General features: G+C 43.7%; 1 protein-coding gene across 2 annotated transcripts in view; it reads right to left on the bottom strand.

Annotated features, from left to right (window-relative positions):
• The window catches only part of WRN (WRN RecQ like helicase), a 230,960-nt gene that overhangs the window by 87,429 nt on the left and 122,992 nt on the right, over positions 1–20,539 (bottom strand). For both annotated transcript variants that reach the window (XM_040417879.1, XM_040417880.1), the window contains 3 exons: positions 4,619–4,800; positions 3,090–3,191; positions 1,544–1,636 (listed from right to left, as the gene is read on the bottom strand). In XM_040417879.1, coding sequence (XP_040273813.1) covers positions 1,544–1,636; positions 3,090–3,191; positions 4,619–4,800 — 377 coding nt within the window. The remainder of the gene's footprint in view (positions 1–1,543; positions 1,637–3,089; positions 3,192–4,618; positions 4,801–20,539) is intronic.

Below are 20,539 nucleotides of genomic sequence, written 5' to 3'. Positions count from 1 at the left end.
AAAGAAGCCTAAACCAGACAATCCCTCTAAGCCAGGGATGTATACCGTACAGACCAAATTACCATTCTGAGTGACCTCCAACCATCAAAACACAGACCTACTTGCCTGGGAATTGATTGCATCTGTATGTCTGTTCAGCAAAAAAAATTAAACACGTCCTATACTTAGCCGCAAAAATTAAGTCAATCAGTCCGCAAAGAATGCAGATACAACACGGACAGTATCCGTATAGTGTGGGTCCGCAATTTGCTGACCAGAAAAATAGATACTGTTGTGTGCATGAAGCCTTAGATGCAGAGACAGCAGCATCATACTATGTATTAGGGCCATTAAATCACAAAAAACAGGCACATTCCTAACCAGAAGTCAGTGAGACATGTCACCATTTTTTTTCTTTTATCCTGAATAGCTTGTTGTTTTAGAGAAGGAAAATAAGAAAAAAAATGTTTTTCATCAGACCTCAGATCAGACCCCCAATCTTCATCAGACCAGACCTCAGATCAGACCCCCAATCTTCATCAGACCTCAGATCAGACCCCCAATCTTCATCAGACCAGACCTCAGATCAGACCCCCAATCTTCATCAGACCTCAGATCAGACCCCCAATCTTCATCACAACATAGATCAGAGAAAAAATAAATAAAACTCATTCTGGCTGGCGTCGCCACTCAGGAGATCCAGAACCCTCTTCCTGCAGCGCAGCACTGTGACAAGACGTCGCATGGCTTCAGGTCATAGTGAGGACCCTACGTCCGGTCACTGTATGCTGTCAGGACACAGCACATCGCAGCGCCCCATAATGGAAGCACGCATCAGTAATAATTAAGCCTCATTCACACGTCTTGTGTTCAGAGGCATTAGATGATAAAATCCTGGCCTTGGATTGCTCCATTTGCTTTATAAGACGCAATGCCATTCCAACCCCCTTTTGGAGGAAGGGGGGGGGGGGGGGGGGGGGTTGGGGGGGTGGAGAGAGTTTCTTATGAAGCAAAAAATACAGTAATCATAAATTCGGGAGCAAATTTCATCCTGCAGTCTTAGGTTGTGTTCACATCATGTTTTTGTACCACATTTGATGTATAGGTTAGGAAAAATGGAAGAAGAACTGTAGTATGCTGTGCTTAACCAAATGTCATGAATACACTCAATGTGGGACAAAACCGTGATGTGAACGCTGCCTTAGTAAAAAATCTTCTGGCGTAAGATGCAGCAACATTTATCAAAGGGATTTTTCAGGCTCCTGAAATGGACCTATACTTAGGATAGGCCATCAATATCTGATCGGTGAGGGTCTGACAAGTGCACCTCCACCGATTAGCGGTTTTAAAAAGAGCAGTACAAAGTGTAGTGGCTCAGTTCCCATTCACATATGAAAGGCTTTGTGAAAGTGCAGTTAGGTTGGGTTCACATCTCGTTTTTCCCATCCGTTTAACTAACTCTGTCTGATTTGCCTTTTCATTGAAACAGGAGGAACCTTCAAGAACCCACTACTTTTCAGAACAGCAGAAGTTGTCCAGGCATTAGCCTCAAGAGATCATGTACCTGGTCTTGCAGTTATCACAACATTTTTCAGTTCCCATTATACCAAAAGAGACCTTGCGAAGTTGTTTGTCTTCAAAATGGGACAAGATGATCCTACACGAGGGAACAAAGTGAGGTAAATACAAAAGAACAAGAATTTACATGTTAAATTGAATGAAGACAACAATGGACTAAAATTACCTCCATTAATTTAACCTTGAGGGACACAATTATTTGGTTTTGCCTAATTCACAGACAGTGATCTCATTCTTGATGAAAAAACAAAACAAAAAAACACATACAGGGGCATACAGTGAAGGACCAAGTTTCCAAATGTGGCACAGTAAAAATAAAGCTAAAACAAAGTGTCTCGGCAACAGTCTGCCTTCTAAATATGAATATGATACATGTAGTTTCACATATCCCATCTTAGGCTAGGACTACTTCGGCCAAACATACTACCAGTGGCCAAGCAGTGCCTGTTGTGTAATGACAGTAGGTTTCTTTGGTCTGCATGGAGAACAGAAACTCTATCCTCACAAGGAAATAACTCATAAGACGTGACTTTAAATGGTGAGCAACTTTTTCACAGATCCCCCTATTTAGTCTATTATTACAGTTTGTTTGCTTAGGTTAAAGGGGACCATCGTCTCTCTTGACATGTCTAAGTAGCTACTTGCATGCCACGTGTAATGACAGTTTGTGGCCTTCCTTTATAATTCCTGCAGGAAATTCTGAATGTATTGCTAGATGTTTGCAGTGAAAGTCCAGATGGGTGTTACCAGTTGGGAGTGTGTCCCAGCACCTTCTGACATTGGAATCACTGATGACAGACTGTGCAGGCACCCCCCCCCCCCAACTGGTAACACCCATCTGGACCTTCATTGCAAACTGCTAGTAATTTGTTAATAACTTCTAGCAGTAATAATAAAGGACTGCATATGATAGCTTCAAATGAACAGATTCTCCAGATCTGTTGCTAGAAGGGGGATGCAAGTAGTTACTAAAAAAAGGCGACAGGAGAGGTTACAGGTCCTCTTGAACCAGGGTTTTTTCCACAGGGGTTGCTGCATACTGCAACTCCTACAAAAAGCTGATCTGTGTGGGTGCCAAGAGTCAAGCCCCAGCGATCAGATATTGCTGCTGCGTGCCCGATACCGCACAGCTCCATACACCGTGGAGTAAAAAGCCATGGCCACTACACGTGGTCATGATATTTATCTAAGTCTGAGTTGTCTATGCACTTGCACTTTCTTGAGTTACATAGTGGACTAGGGTTACTGTGCCATTTGTTTTACATGTTACTAGAGGGAGCAGGGAGAATGTCTATCCCAAGTGCTGATTCCGGGTTGTTAGTCCTTGTTTCCCTGTTTATTGATGGCAGCATTCAAGGGCTAGGTGTCAATCAGCTGAATATGCAAGATTTGGATTTTAATTTAGCATTAGCCTAAGAGACAAAAAAAAAAGTACACCAATGCTACAAAAGGACGTACAGTAGGCATGTTTTGCAGCACATGAAACAAATACAATGCTGTAAACAAGTGTCAAAATAAAAATGAGTTCATACTTTCGCCTGCAGCTACTTGAATTAAGGTATTTTTCCATTTTTGCTAACATTTTCAATTTGTAGTCTCGAAAACCTTCATTTTTGATCTCGCTAAGCATGTGCCTGAAAACGGGAAAAAATAATCTTCGTAAATTCACAATATTTCATTTATGCATACAATAATTCAATAAAGTTTTTATTTAAAAAAAAACTCATTCAAACAGTTCTCAGCCTCCTCCAGTATCTACTTCCTGCTCACACGTGAATCAATGACTGAGGCAGGTCATTTCTTCAGGTTTTATTTTAAGCCATTCTGACCCCCTTTTATTGGCTGGACAACCCCTTTAAGGCCTCATGTACTTGGCAGATGCTAAACTGCAGCACACGAAGGCCCTACAGTTCCGCATTACAGAACCATAGGTACCAGAGTGCTTGGCACGGTGCCTCTGTGGAGCACTGTATTAGCATTGCTTTCAGGGGAGAACACCTCTGTGATATGGCATCTGATGAAACATGGTCCAATCTCCAAAAACCTTCATATGAAATTGGAAGCATACAAACATAAGATACCACAGGTTTCTAGGTGTGCCATATTTTGGCTCCTTACCACAACTCTGAACTAATACGGTTGTGTGAATGAGCTCTTAGGCCTCTTGCACACAAACTTTTTTTTTTTCCCGTTTACATTCTGTTTTTGGCGTTCCGTATACAGAACCATTCATTTCAATGGATCCGCAAAAAAAAAAAACGGAAGGTACTCCGTATGCCTTCTGTTTCCGTATTTCCGTTCAAAGATAGAACATGTCCTATTATTGTCCGCATAACGGACAAATATAGTACTGTTCTATTAGGGGCCAGCTGTTGCGTTCCACAAAAAAAGGAATGCACACAGACGTAATCCGTATATTTTGCGGATCCGTTTTTTTGCGGACCGCAAAATACTGAAAAAGCCATACGGTCGTGTGCAAGAGGCCTTAGGCTGAATTCTTCTTTCACTACTCACAATCATGACTACATACAAGGCATGTTATACAAGAACACACATCCAAGGAAATTAATGGTGCTGATTTCAGGATTCTGAAGGCACCAAATCATGGTCAACTCAAACTCCACAGTGTAATATTGAGGTCATTGGTGTTTTATTGAGTCACTATGTCTAAGACTCTAGTAGACCACAGAAGGGATTGCTTCTTGGAGCATTGGAGCTAATGTGAAGCAGTAAAATCCTACAGCACAGGCTTAGGAGGCAGAGCATATAGCAGAGTATAAGAAGTATTGGATTTTTTTGAGAACTGTAGGGATAGTGTAAATGAGCACCAAACGTAACTTGTATTCCCCTAGGAGTGTTTCCTTGCTGCTCCTGCTCATATCACAAGCCATACAGCAATGTTCTAGTACTGGACGTGGTAGTCTCAACGGGAAATAGGCTTATTTTTTAACGTTTGTTAATTAGGTTCACATTTACTTGTGTCCTGTATCCTGTTCCTTTAAAGTTTAAATCTAAAAATGTTGCAAACTGTGATCTGCTGTATGAATATTTTTATATTTACCTGTTAAACTTCATATCTGTGGGAGTCCACAAAACATGGCAGCTACTAGGCAGACCGTCTCTACCGGCTCGACCAATTTCTTGATAGTAGGATTCCATTTCTTTAGGAGCTCCATAGTGGATAACTTTACGGATGTCTGGTTTATTGATACCCATCCCAAATGCCACAGTAGCCACAACACACTGCAAAATGCAGAAACTGTTAGTCATTATTACTCAACAAGGCACTTTAGTTTGGCACAATACTGGCATCTCAAGGAACAGCTCAATATACTAAAAAAATTAGAGATCTGGAGGACAGATGAATAACCCATCCTGCTCTATCCACCACCCCAAAAGATACATCTTATTTGCAAAATTTTAATATTTCCTACTAGCTTCTGGCCACATATTGACTGCAGATACAAACCATTGACATCTAGTAAAGGAATGGAGCGTTATTTTTCAGGGCTCAGACAATATGACCTGTCCTATTTTTTTCACGGACAACGGTTCGCGGACCCATTCAAGTCAATGGGTCCGTGAAAAAACACGGAGGCACACAAGATTGTCATCCGCATCCGTGTCCGTTTTTTTCCTATCATTTTCAAAGCAAACTTGACTTAGATTTTTTTTTTACTTTTCATGTCTGGTGATCCTCCAAAAATCAAGGAAGACGCACGGGAAAAAAAACGGAAACGATCACGGAACAACGGAACCCCGTTTTGCGGACCGTGAAAAAATACTGTTGTGTGCATGAGGCCTAATACAGATAGAAAGAAGAATTAACACTGGCCTCAGGAATCATAATTTGAACTAAACATTTTCAAGGCTCGTTATACATCCAGAGCCAAGGTAAATACGTTATTCTTCAAGCATACTTCTAGAGATTTGTTGTGTTTCTTAACCCCTTCAGGACCCTGCCATTTTTTTCACCTTAAGGGCCACACCATTTTTAGCAAATCTGACATGTGTCACTTTGTGTGGTGATAACTTTAAAAACGCATTACTTATACAGGCCATTCTGATGTTTTTTTCTCGTCACATATTGTACTTCAAGATAGTGGTAAATTTGAGTCAAAATATTTCATTTTTATTTATAAAACAAAAAAAATGTAAAAAAAATTCAAATTTTCAAATTTCAATTTCTCTACTTTTATAAAAGATAGTAATACCTCCAAAAATAGTTATTACTTTACATTCCCAATATGTCTACTTCATGCTTGGATCATTTTGAAAATTACATTTTATTTTTTTGGGACGTTAGAAGGCTTGGAAGTTTAGAAGCAAATCTTCAAATTTTTAAGAGCTCTCCATGCAGGTGAAACAAGCCATCCTCTATATGCGAAAACAGAAAAAAACCATCCGAAAAATTGCTACACTATTATGAGTGGCAAAATCTACAGTTTGGTACACTGGTGACCTCAACAATGAAAAAAAACCTGGATGCCCATGGAAGACACCAGTGGTGGATGATCGCAGAATAATTACCATGGTGAAGAGAAACCCCTTCACAACAGCCAACCAATTAAACAACACCCTCCAGGATATAGGCGTATCAATATCCAAGTCTACCATAATGAGAAGACTGCATTAAAGTAAATACAGAGGGTTCAATGCACGGTGCAAGCCATTCATAAGCCTCAAGAATAAGAAGGCTAGATTGGACTTTGCTAAAAAAAAAAACATTTTAAAAAAACAGCACGCTTGTGGAAGAACATTCTTTGGACAGATGAAACCAAGATCAACCTCTAAAAGAATGATGGAAAGAAAAAAATATGGCGAAGGCATGGTACAGCTCATGAGCCAAAGCATACCACATCATGTGTAAAACACGGTGGAGGCAGTGTGATGGCTTGGGCATGCATGGCTGCCAATGGCACTGGGTCCCTAGTGTTTATTGATGATGGGACACAGGACAGAAGCAGCCGGATGAATTCTGGGGGTTTCAGAGACATACTGCGCGCTCAAATGCAGCCAAACTGTGGGGGCGTGGCCTGGTCGGGCATGTGAGCGGACGTGCTTGAGGGGAGCTCCTGACCTGCCGTCTGCTATCCTGAGGAATCCTTCATCTGCAGTAAGCGCCGCTGCTCTGGACTTCACTGAGGGGCACCTGAGAGTGTGCGGATCCTGTACAGAACACCATGACCTGCACAGGCAAGAAGGAAAGGGAGCTGAGAGAGGCCGGTACGTCCACGCCGGTCAAACAAGATGGCGCCGCATCGGAGGTACGGGCCGCGGACGTGGCGGCCCGCTTGGGTAAATACGCCCGCTCAGCCTCCCTCTGAAATGCCTGCTTTATCCCTTTATATGTCGGGGGAGACAGCTGGGAGGCAGAAAACCTCAGCATCAGCAGCAATGGGGCCTGAATATGAGCTTCAATGACAGGGAAGATGGCTGGAGCTTCAGCTTCTGTTCCCATAGCTCCACCTAGTGGCCCTGCATCTCTATGTATTCAGCATACCCAGCATGGACAGCCTGATGAAGATACTAGTGAGCCCACTTCTAAAGATATCTTTAAGGCGGTTCAGCAAAGTAACAGCACGCTTGCTCTTCTCACTACTAACATGGGAAGCCTGCAAGAAAATGTATCCTTTCTCCGTCAAGACCTTAAAAAAGTCACTGATAGGATGACTGAGGTTGAAGTCAGAGTGAGCACCTTGAAGGACCAATTGCCCCCTGTTAAAAGAGATCTAGGCAGGGTTATTCACAATGTAACTCTGTTGATGTAAAAAACAGATGATTTAGAGAATCGTTCAAGGAGGAACAACCTCCGGTTGGTGGGGGTCCCCGAGAAGGCAGAAGGTCCTGATCCAGTATCCTTTTTTGAAGATTGGATTACAATTAAATTTGGCAAGGACTCGCTATCCAGGATATTTGCTATTGAAAGGGTGCACAGAGTGCCGTTCCGCGCTCCACCACCAGGGGCCCCACCTCACCTAGTTTTAATGAAGTTGTTACACTTCAGGGACAGGGACACTATACTTAAGAAAGCAAGAGATCATCCTGAGCTACTGATCAATGGAAGTAAAATTGCGATTTATCCAGATTTCTCCGCAGAGGTCCAACGGAAGAGAGTCAAGTTCCTGGATGTGAAACGACGCCTCCGAAATCTACAAATCCTGTACTCCATGTTGTATCCAGCCAAGCTCCGTGTAGTGGCGCACGGAGAAGTCTGCTTCTTTGACACACCCCTGGAGGCGGCGCAGTGGATTGACACTAACGAACCTTCGCTGAAAAATTCGGCATCTGTGGGACGAGTGTCCTGTCTATCCCGGAGCTGGATCACACGAGATATGACGGATATACTAAGGGCTCTTTCACACTTGCGTTGTTGGGATCCGGCGTGCACTTCCGTTACCGGAGGTGCCCGCCGGATCCGTAACACCGCAAGTGAACTGAAAGCATTTGAAGACTGATCAATCTTCAAAATGCGTTCAGTGTTACTATGGCAGCCAGGCCGCTATTAAAGTCCTGGTTGCCATGGTAGTGGTGGGGAGCGGGGGAGCAGTGTGCTTGCCGCCCGTGCGGCTCCCGGGGCGCCCCATACGCATGGATCGCGTGATCCATGCCCGTGGGGCGCCCCGGGGGCCATGCGGACGGTGGGTGTGCTGCTCCCCACTACACTTTACCATGGCAGACAGGACTTTAGCGTCCTGGCAGCCATGGTAACCATTCAGAAAAAGCTGAACGTCGGATGCGCCAAAACGACATTTAGCTTAAGGCCGGATCCGGATTAATGCCTTTCAATGGGCATTAATTCCGGATCCGGCCTTGCGGCAAGTGTTCAGGATTTTTGGCTGGAGCAAAAAGCGCAGCATGCTGCGGTATTTTCTCCGGCCAAAAAACGTTCCGGTCCTGAACTGAAGACATCCTGAACGGATTTCTCTCCATTCAGAATGCATTGGGATAATCCTGATCAGGATTTTTCCGGCATAGAGCCCCGACGACGGAACTCTATGCCGGAAAAGAACAACGCAAGTGTGAAAGAGCCCTAAGCGACACGTTTGATATGTTTTGCATATCAATGCTTTGCGTATAGGTCGTTCCTCATTCCTGTCTACTGTTCTTATGACCCTTTGTTTATGTTATTTGTGCTCTATATGTAGGGTCCTTAGATCCATGTATTACTCTGGTGACGAGTTGCGGGTGTCACCTGAAGATATTTAAATATGTTTATGTACTTTGCTTAGATACAATACGCTGCAGATTCACTTGCATGTGGGCAGGTCAGCATTGGCAACCCGATTTATGTTTGCATTCTTCCACAGGTTTCCCTGTGGCAGTTATCCCGCCATATATATGGCCGACCGTAGGGAAATTTTATCGCCCATTTTGTTGGGTTTTTCAGGGCAGGGAGCATATTCTTGCCGTTAGCCGTTTTGTTTTTGGCTTAGTTTTTGGGGCTGGGAATGGGTGGGTTGAGCGATGGAGCGGGGTCCGAGTACTTCTGCGGTATGCAAGGAGTATGGAGGTATCATATGGGACTGCTGTGGTGTGCTTGGCTATTAAATATACTAGGTGGTACTATGGCAAATAATCTTAAGATAATAGGGTGGAATGTTAGGCGGGTTTCCTGCCTGACAAATCCACTTCGGTAAATCTCAGACAACTTTTTCTTAATACTCAGAGAAGAGTTGAGTCTGTCAGAGGTCGAGCCATCCTTTCATTGGACGCGGCTAAGGCCTTTGATAGCGTTGAATGGAGTTATCTTTGGGAGGTGTTGCGAGTCATGGGGTTTGGGAAGACCTTTATCTCCTGGGTTCAGTTGTTATACAACGGCCCCACGGCTAGGATACGGGCTAATGGGGGAACTTCTGAGTCGTTCAGATTGGGAAGAGGAACCCGTCAGGGATGCCCATTATCCCCCCTTCTGTTTGCTATCGCAATTGAGCAGCTTGCCTGCTTGTTGCGCTCATCTGATAAGATCGTAGGATTTCCCTGTGGGACCTGGGAGGAGAGGGTGTCCCTATATGCTGATGACATGTTAATATATTTGGGTAATGTGGAACAGTCCTTAGGTCCTGTCATGGCACTTCTACGGGAGTTTGGAGATAGGTCTGGTACAAATCCGTTCTCCTACCGTTAGATGAATCTGCTATGACTCTCCTCCCAAAATCTAGCCCATTGCAAATTGCGCATCAAGTCAAGTATTTGGGGATAATAGTTACAGCAAACCCTAACAGTTATATTAAACTTAATATTGAGCCGCTTTTGATCACAATGTTGGATAAGATTAAAGGGTTTCTACCACCAGAAATACTGTTATGTAGCTGACTGACATTAGCGATGCGCTAATGTCAGCACTACATAACGGTATGTTTCTAACATTAGTACCTGCAGCCGTTTTTGTAAAAAAAAGCACTTTTATTATATGCTAATGAGCCTCTAGGTGCTATGTGGGCGTAAAATCAGCACCTAGAGGCTCCGTCTACTCACGCTTTATCCCGCCCAGCTCCTCTTGATTGATGGCACGATCCACCGCATCGTTGACGAAATCCCGTGCCTGCGCTGTTCACTTCTGTCTTCGGCGCAGTGAGTGAACGCCGCTCTCCTGATGCCGGTTTCCTCACTGCGCCTGCGCTGACTACGTCACAGTGAGGAAGCCGGCATCAGGAGAGCAGCCTTCACTCACTGCGCCTGCGCCGAAGACAGAAGTGAACGGCGCGGGATTTCGTCAACAATGCGGTGGATCGTGCCATCATTCAAGAAGAGCTGGGCGGGATAAAGCGGGAGTAGACGGAGCCTCTAGGTGCTGATTTTACGCCCACATAGCACCTAGAGGCTCATTAGCATATAATAAAAGTGCTTTTTTTTTTACAAAAACGGCTGCAGGTACTAATGTTAGAAACATACTGTTATGTATAGTGCTGACATTAGCGCATCGCTAATGTCAGTCAGCTACATAACAGTATTTCTGGTGGTAGAAACCCTTTAAGGCTTGGTGCAAGCTGCCGCTATCTGAAATTGGGAGGAGTAATCTTCTTAAAATGATTCTCATGCCCAAACTCATGTATCTCTTGCATAATTCCCCAGTATGGATTCCACGCAGGATATTTATAAAAATCGATAGGTTATTTAGGGATCTGATTTGGCGCCATAAAAAAGCACGGATTAGATTAGACACTCTGCAGAGAGGGAAAGAGGAGGGTGGGCTCTCAGTACCGAATGCATGGCTCTACTACATTTCGGCCCAATTGCAACAGCTGAGGGGATGAGGGAGGAATCCGGGGGACACATTATTGGTCACAATTCTCCGGTGGCTTTATTGGAAAATAGTGGAATTGTTGGCAAGCTGACAGGGCATCCCACACTTTTCATGATGCACAAGGTTTGGCAGAAATGTCGGGCGCTGTTATCAGTAAAAGGGTTTACGCAGTTTTCCCCTATATGGAAAAATCCGCACCTTCCTGAACTATTCCAATTAGATGGCTTTTCACCCTGGGAGCGCAAAGGAGTGAGGTATTTATGTCAACTACAGAGTGCTGGTGTCTTTAAGTCCTTTGAACAGTTAAGAAACAAATTTGGTCTCCCACACACGGCCTTTTATCAATTTCTGCAACTACGGCATGCCTTTCAGACACAGGCTAAATCCTTATCATTGAAATGTACTATGGTTCCGTTGTTTCAGCAACTTCTTACAAACAGCTCCTCGAGTGGTCTGATATCATCTACCTACAGGAACTTGTATGTGAAATCACTGAAACAAGACGTTTTAGCAGTTAAATCTAAATGGGAAAGTGAGGTAGGGCCGATCTCAGAAGAGCAGTGGAAAGCGCTTTTAGCGCTCACTCTGCAATTATCAAGCCGGAGAGGGGCAGCTTATGTCCCAGTTGTTTTTAATACACCGGGTGTATAGGACTCCAGAGTTTTTATGCCGGATAGGTGTTCGGGAAGGTGCGGATTGTCCTAGATGTGGCATAAGCCCTGCATCCCTGTTACACATGTTCTGGGATTGTGCGGAGCTCCGGAGCTCCTGGACCGCGGTTCTGGCCTCAATAAAAGAAGCATTTAATATTACGGTTCCGCCTGGACCGAGAACATGTAAAGTCGGGATATTAGACATCAAAAAATCGCCATCATCGTCTGGGAGTACAGCGTCTGTTATTTCAGGCTAGGAAATTGATAGCCAGATATTGGCTTAGGGCTCTTTCACACTTGCGTTGTCCGGATCCGGCGTGTACTCCATTTGCCGGAATTACACGCCGGATCCGGAAAAACGCAAGTGAACTGAAAGCATTTGAAGACGGATCCGTCTTCAAAATGCGTTCAGTGTTACTATGGCAGCCAGGACGCTGCCTGGCTGCCATAGTAGTAGTGGGGAGCGGGGGAGCAGTATACTTACTCCCGGGGCGCTCCAGAATGACGTCAGAGCGCCCAATGCGCATGGATGACGTGATCCATGTGATCACGTCATCCATGCGTGTGGGGCGCCCTGACGTCACTCTGAAGCGCCCGGGGAGCCGCACGGACGGTAAGTATACTGCTCCCCCGCTCCCCACTACACTTTACCATGGCTGCCAGGACTTTAGAATCCCGGCAGCCATGGTAACCACTCTGAAAAAGCTAAACGTCGGATCCGGCGATGCGGAGCTTAAGGCCAGATCCGGATTAATGCCTTTCAATGGGCATTAATTCCGGATCCGGCCTTGCGGCAAGTGTTCAGGATTTTTGGCCGGAGCAAAAAGCGCAGCATGCTGCGGTATTTTCTCCGGCCAAAAAACGTTCCGTTCTGGAACTGAAGACATCCTGATGCATCCTGAACGGATTTCTCTCCATTCAGAATGCATTAGGATAAAACTGATCAGGATTCTTCCGGCATAGAGCCCCGACGACGGAACTCTGTGCCGGAAGAAAAGAAAGCAAGTGTGAAAGGGCCCTTAGACCTCAATCTCCGACTAGGGGAGAATTTCTCAATAGGATGTCAGATATACTACGCTTAGAAAAAGGTGTATATGTTAAAAGACAATGTGTAATGAAGTTTAAAAAAATATGGGAAAATTGGGAGAAATTTAGGATACAGTGCCCGGACTAGCTTCCTTTCTTAATTGTGCTATGTGGTAGGTAGAAGCAAAGTACTTGTTTGTTTGTGCTTTCTTTCTCCTTTATTCTGTCTAGTTTTGGATGTATGCTGTCTGAAGGTGTTTAGTACGATATAGGATGGGAGTGTACTGGCATGTCAAACAGATAGGAGAAGTACACCAATGGCTATTCTTTTGAAATATTAATAAGGTAACAGATTTTGGAGATCGGACCCGTTCCATCGCTCGGGTAGTGTGGAGGAAGAATAAGGCTTTAGTTGGGTAGGGAGGGATGGTCTTTTGTCTATAAACTATATTGGATGGGAAATTTGGTTTGTACAAGGTATACTGTATAACTATAGTACTTGATCTCATATACGTCTTCTACTATGCTTGATGATACATAGTGTACTCATGGAATTAACTATATGATCGATCATGTAATGCTTTGGGACTACTTTTATTAACTGTTACATATATACTGTGCAGACTATTTTCTTTATCTGTATTTTTTGTGATTTAAAAAATATAAAAAAATTCAGCCAAACTGATTGTATTGTGAAACGCCGATCAGATAGACAATGACCCAAAACAAAGCCAAAGCAACCCAGGAGTTTATATTCTTGAATGGACAAGTCAGTCACCTGATGTGAACCCTATAGAACTTGCAGTGATTACGTCACTGCGCTCATCACATGGCCCGTCACATGACCCATCACCATGGTGATGGATCATGTGATGGACCATGTGATGAACGCAGTGACGTCATCAAAGGTCCTATTCCTCACAGATGAAGACAGGAGAGATGCCGGCTGCGCAAACAAGTGGATTAAGGTGAGTTAAATTATTATTATATATTTTTTACCAATCCAGCCCTATTGTACTAAGCATTCTGTATTCAGAATGCTATTATTTTCCCTTATAACCATGTTATAAGGGGAAATAATACAATCTACACTACAACTAACCCAAACCTGAAACTTCTGTGAAGAAGTTCGGGTCTGGGTACCACAGTCGGTTTTTTATCACGCGCGTGCATAACTGAACATCGGAACGCAATCGCAGTCAAACCTGACTGCAATTGCGTACCTACTCGCGCGGGTTTGCCGCAACACAACCGGACACGCTCGTGTGAAAGAGGCCTAACACTACCTACAGTAACAAATTGACAGTCAGGTCCATAAATATTGGGACATCGACACAATTCTAAAATTTTTGGCTCTATATACCACCACAATGGATTTGAAATGAAAATAACAAGATGTGCTTTAACTGCAGACTGTCAGCTTTAATTTGAGGGTATTTACATCCAAATCAGGTGAACGGTGTAGGAATTACAACAGTTTGCATATGTGCCTCCCACTTGTTAAGGAATTAAAAGTAATGGGACAGAATAATAATCATAAATCAAACTTTCACTTTTTAATACTTGGTTGCAAATCCTTTGCAGTCAATGACAGCCTGAAGTCTGGAACGCATAGACATCACCAGACGCTGGGTTTCATCCCTGGTGATGCTCTGCCAGGGCCTCTACTGTCTTCAGTTCCTGCTTGTTCTTGGGGCATTTTCCCTTCAGTTTTGTCTTCAGCAAGTGAAATGCATGCTCAATCAGATTCAGGTAGGTGATTGACTTGGCCATTGCATAACATTCCACTTCTTTCCCTTAAAAAACTCTTTGGTTGCTTTTGCAGTATGCTTTGGGTCATTGTCCATCTGCACTGTGAAGCGCTGGCCAATGAGTTCTGAAGCATTTGGCTGAATATGAGCAGATAATATTGCCCGAAACACTTCAGAAGTCATCCTGCTGCTTTTGTCAGCAGTCACACCATCAATAAATACAAGAGAACCAGTTCCATTGGCAGCCATACATGCCCACGCCATGACACTGCCACCACCATGCTTCACTGATGAGGTGGTATACTTAGGATCATGAGCAGTTCCTTTCCTTCTCCATACTCTTCTCTTCCCATCACTCTGGTACAAGTTGATCTTGGTCTCATCTGTCCATAGGATGTTGTTCCAGAACTGTGAAGGTTTTTTTAGATGTCGTTTGGCAAACTCTAATCTGGCCTTCCTGTTTTTGAGGCTCACCAATGGTTTACATCTTGTAGTGAACCCTCTGTATTCACTCTGGTGAAGTCTTCTCTTGATTGTTGACTTTGACACACATACACCTACCTCCTGGATAGTGTTCTTGATCTGGCCAACTGTTGTGAAGGGTGTTTTCTTCACCAGGGAAAGAATTATTTGGTCATCCACCACAGTTGTTTCCGTGGTCTTCCGGGTCTATTGGTGTTGCTGAGCTCACCGATGCGTTCCATCTTTTTAAGAATGTTCCAAACAGTTGTTTTGGCCACTCCTAATGTTTTTGCTATCTCTCTGATGGGTTTGTTTTGTTTTTTTAGCCTAATGATGGCTTACTTCACTGATAGTGACAGCTCTTTGGATCTCATCTTGAGAGTTGACAGCAACAGATTCCAAATGCAAATAGCACACTTGAAATGAACTCTGGACCTTTTATCTGCTCATTGTAATTGGGATAATGAGGGAATAACACACACCTGGCCATGGAACAGCCGAGAAGTCAATTGTTCCATTACTTTTGGTCCCTTAACAAGTGGGAGGCACATATGCAAACTGTTGTAATTCCTACACCGTTCACCTGATTTGGATGTAAATGCCCTCAAATTAAAGCTGACAGTCTGCAGTTAAAGCACATCTTGTTATTTTCATTTCAAATCCATTGTGGTGGTGTATAGAGCCAAAAATGTTAGAATTGTGTCGCTGTCCCAATATTTATGGACCTGACTGTATATACAGTCCTGATCAAAAGTTTAAGACCACTTGAAAAATGGCAAAAAAAATCATATTTTACATTGTTGAATCTTAACAAGGTTCCAAGTAGAGCTTCAACATGCAACAAGAAGAAATGAGAGTGAGAAAACATTTTTTGATCATTCAATTAATTGAAAATAACGATTAAACTGAAACGGGCTGTTTTTCAGCTGATCCAAATTTTAGGACCACATGCCTTTAAAAGACCAAATCTGTGCAAAGATGTGGATTCATTGTCATTTTCTGTCAGGTAGTCACACGTTGTGATGGCAAAGGCAAAAAAACTCTCCCTTTTTGAACGTGGTCGGGTTGTTGAACTGCATAAGCAGGGTCTCTCACAGCGCGCCATCGCTGCTGAGGTGGGACGCAGTAAGACAGTCATTTGGAATTTCTTAAATCATCCTAAGTGTTATGGAACAAAAAAGTCAAGTGGAAGACCCCAAAAAATTTCATCAGCACTGAGCCGGAGGCTCCAATTGGCTGTCCGTCAAGACACTGGACGATCCTCGACCCAAATTAAGGCCCTTACTGGTGCTGACTGCAGCCCCATAACCATCAGACGGCATCTGAGACTGAAGGGCTTCAAAAACAAAAAACGTCTTCAAAGACCTCGTCTCCTTGAACGCCACAGAACCGCTTGTTTGGACTTTGGAAGAGAGCACCAAACATGGGACATTCAAAGGTGGAAGAAAGTTTTATTCTCTGATGAGAAAAAATTTACCTTGATGGTCCTGATGGTTTCCAACATACTGGCATGACAAGCAGATCCCACCTGAGATGTTTTCTATGCGCCACAGTGGAGGGGGCGCCATAATGGTCTGGGGTGCTTTTTCCTTCAGTGGAACAATGGAGCTTCAGGAAGTGCAGGGGCGTCAAACGGCCGCTGGCTATGTCCAGATGTTGCAGAGAGCATTCCTCATGACTGAGGGCCCTCGTCTGTGTGGTAACGACTGGGTTTTTCAACAGGACAACGCTACAGTACACAATGCCCGCAGGACAAGGGACTTCTTCCAGGAGAATAACATCACTCTTTTGGCCTATCCTGCGTGTTCCCCTGATCTAAATCAAATTAAGAACCTTTGGGGATGGATGGCAAGGGAAGTTTACAAAAATGGACAACAGTTCCAGACAGTAGATGGCCTTCGTGCGGCCGTCTTCACCACTTGGAGAAATGTTCCCACTCACCTCATGGAAACGCTTGCATCAAGCATGCCGAAACAAATTTTTGAAGTGATAAACAACTGGCGGAGCTACTCATTACTGAGTTCATGTTTGGAAGTTAGATTTCTGTTTTTTTTTTTGGGGGGGGGGGTTTAGTTTTTTTGGAGGTGTGATCCTAAACTTTTGATCAGCTGGAAAACAGCCTGTTTCAGTTTATTCGTTGTTTTCATTAAATTGAATGCTCAAAAAATGTTTTGTCTCACTCCCATTTCTTCTTGCTGCATGTTGAAGCTCTACTTGGAACCTTGTTAAGATACAGCCATACTAAATATGATTTTTTGCCATTTTTCAAGTGGTCTTAAACTTTTGATCAGGACTGTATATATATATATATATATATTTATTATGAAAAACAACTGGCAGCACCACCTTTGGAGCAAACAAAAACGGGTGCAAAGTCCAAGTACGGTAACTGGAGCTTACCCACTAGTAGACAAATAGAAAAAAATCGGACAGCACTCCGATTATATATATATCTACACGAAGAAAAAAAATCTGCACAGTAAACTGAGCAGACCGATCAGAAAAATGGATGTGTCTGATCAGCGCTCAGCAGGTGCAGGACGCACGCACACAGGATATTATATGCGTGCAAAAATCTACACCAAACACTACCTAAAATTGATTTCTATTTAACACAAGATTTTTATTTTAATTTTTTGTGTAAAAAATACAAGAAAACAGCACAAAAGCGACTAGTAAAAAAAATGGTACTTATTGGTGCTCAGGGTTGCAGAACGCACGCAAGCGGACGTTTGGTGCGTCCGTGCAGACACTGCAGTATAAAACTTTACTACAATTTACTGCAGATACAAAAAAAGAACATCTAAAAATCAACATATATATATATATATTTCTAACTATTACTTCTTAAAATAAAAAGCACAGATAAAATTTAATTTTTTTTTATTTATCTGCACCAAAGAAATGAGCCCAGGTGCTGAACAGTGGATTACGGACTGATCAGTGTTTGGAGTTCACAGCTCGCACACTAAAAAAGTGGTGCAGAGCAAGGAAAAAAAAAAGCCAGATAAAATTTGTTCATCGTAGGCTAAATTAGATGGGGGGTGGGGGGGGGGGGTGAGATAGGGACACGGACTAGGGCTTGGGAAGGGAGGTGGATTCGGGATCTGGAACTTCTGCTGCACAAAAAAAAAATTTAATCACTGTAGCAGATGTTCTTTTTTTCTTCTTCTTTACAGGAAGCAGTAGATCGCCGTGGTGGTGATCAAGTCCCAGAAAGCAGGTCATCGGAGGAAACCAGAGCTGACTAGTCCAGCAACGGTCACCTCCCCATGACCCCCCCCCCCCCCGCAGCTTCCTCCTGCTTACGGCGCTGCGATGATTCGGTCTTCATTGACCAGCCAATCGCAGCGCTTGGAGCTGCAGGGGGGCGGAAATGCATGGATGCCTGCCGGTAAGAGCAGCCATGGTGCCCCGATTCCACTGCGATTTCTTCCCAGCATCTGGCGGACCTTGCCCCGTACATGTACGACGCTGGTCCTCAAGTCATGTCCAGCTGTGCCGTACATGTAAGGGGTTAAAAGGTCCTTAAAGGCAGCCTTTACCTCCAACTGCAGGCCCTGTGCGCTGGGGAAATCTCGCGCCGAATACAGTGAGGCAGCCGGTGAGCGCCATTCACTCACTGCTCCTGCGCCAAATACTGAACGGGACGGCGGAGGCGCGAGTTTTACATGGCAGACAGGGCCGGCAGTAGGAGACCAACGCTGCCTGGTCCTGTCAATCTAGTGTAGCAGGGCGTGGCCAGAGGTGGGAGAATGGAGCCTCTAGGAGCAGGGGCAACACCTCCCCCTGCTCCTAGAGGCTAATTAGCATATTATAAAAAGTTATATTTCTGGAGTAACGGGGGCATAGATAAAAGTAGGAATAGGCTAGTTAGGTTCAGCTGACATTAGCACATCGCTCATGTCAGCTAGTTTAAGGGTACTTTCACACTTGCGGCAGAGGATCCGTCAAAATGTATGCAAACTGATGGCATTTGTCAGATGGATCAGGATCCTGATCCGAATGACAAATGCATTGAAATGCCGGATCCGTCTCTCCGGTGTCATCTGGAAAAACGGATCCGGCATTTATGTTTTTCAAATTTTTAGCGGTCTGAGCATGCGCAGACCACAATGCCGGATCCGTTTTCCCGGAACACTCGTGGCCGGATCCGGCATTAATGCATGTCAATGGTAAAAACTGCCAGATCCTGCATTCCGGCAAGTGCTCCGTAATTTTGGAAGGAGATAAAACCGCAGCATGCTGCGGTATTATCTCCGTCCTGAAAAGTCAAAAAGACTGAACTGAAGACATCCTGATGCACCCTGAATGGATTGCTCTCCATGCAGAATGCATGGGGATAAAACGGATCAGTTCTTTTCCGGTATTGAGCCCTTAAGACGGAACTCTATGCCAGAAAAGAATAACGCTAGTGTGAAAGTACCCATATAGGGTTAATTCTGGTGACAGAAACCCTTTAAACCAAGCATACACCCTGTTAAGGTTAATCATTCTGATAAAAACTATACCCTTATTAAAACCCTTTGAGGAACATGAGATTACCGTCATCAATATAAAAATAATTATATTTTTTTCCATTTAAGAATGTATTTGAACAATAAATAAAAGCATTTCCACACTTGTGTCATTTTTGGGGGAGGAGTTATGACATGGGACAAATGTGACTATTTAGGTTACTTTTAATGGAGAGCCAAAAGTCCGTAGACTTTAGTTGCTGTAACTAAGCCATTTCATGAAATAACTGGCAAAAAGCTAGATCCATTTGTTGATAAGAACTTATATTTTGACTCAAACAAAAAAAAATAAAAGTATTTTAAAGTTCTTAATCAGATGATACAGGCAATTAAAAACATGGGACAAATACGTCCCTTGGTCCTCAAAGACTATCTGTGGCCCCATTGCAGAGAAAAATACATTTTTATTATTTTATATGCAAATGACCTAACTGGAGCACCAAAGGGCTGGCCAGAGCCCTGGGAGCACCAGTTTCTTACACTCCCTTCAGCTTCAGTCCCTCCCCCCTTCCCCTGGATTGACAGGGCTATTCTTTTAGTGCCTGCTGCTCTCCTAGCACCGAGACTTGTATGTTCCAACCTGTGCTGTACCTTCTGGTCTGGGCGCTTCTCCTGCTGCTCTTCAAGAAGTGCAACACTTAGCGCCAAGACCTGTCATCTTGTGCCTGCACTCTATTTTCCAGTATGGAAAAAGTTTAATATAACTTGCACCGCCGTTTCAGTAATCCCAACCACCCTGGTCGCCACATAAGATTGGTATTCCAATCTCAGCCATGAATTTCTGAAATGGAAAAACCTATTTAAACACACAGGGGACTGTCTACATTGAATAGAATAAGTTCTCAGCAGGTCCAAGTTAGGACTTGCCGATGAACTGTAAACAAGAGTGTTCCCATTCACTGACAGCAATTAGAGGTCTAACAGGATAATAAAACTTTTCATTATATGATCATTAAAGGGGTTTCCTCACCTATAAAATGTATCCACATCCACAAGATAAGTAAAACATGCTACATGCAACTGATGGGATCCCCACTGATCAGTAGAAATAGGGAACCTGGCCCTCCTCCCCTAGAACAGGCTTCAATGAGGATTTGTATACAGCCGTGACAAAGTATGCAATCTGTCACTCTGCAGAGCTTTATGGGTCGCATGGAGTGTACTCAGCTGTTTCTGTATCTCCCACAGTGGTGAATGGCATAGTAGCATACACAAGGCACAAAATGGTCACTTAAATAATTGGAAGCGCTACCAAAAAAAAAAGTATTCGACTGCTAAGTTTTTATGCTATAGGAACCTATGGTCACAATTATCCAGTGAAGGTGG

This window comes from Bufo bufo, chromosome 2 (genome assembly GCF_905171765.1).
Source record: "Bufo bufo chromosome 2, aBufBuf1.1, whole genome shotgun sequence".
In the NCBI taxonomy this organism is placed as follows: Eukaryota; Metazoa; Chordata; class Amphibia; order Anura; family Bufonidae; genus Bufo; species Bufo bufo.
This window is presented reverse-complemented; position numbering and strand designations above follow the sequence as displayed.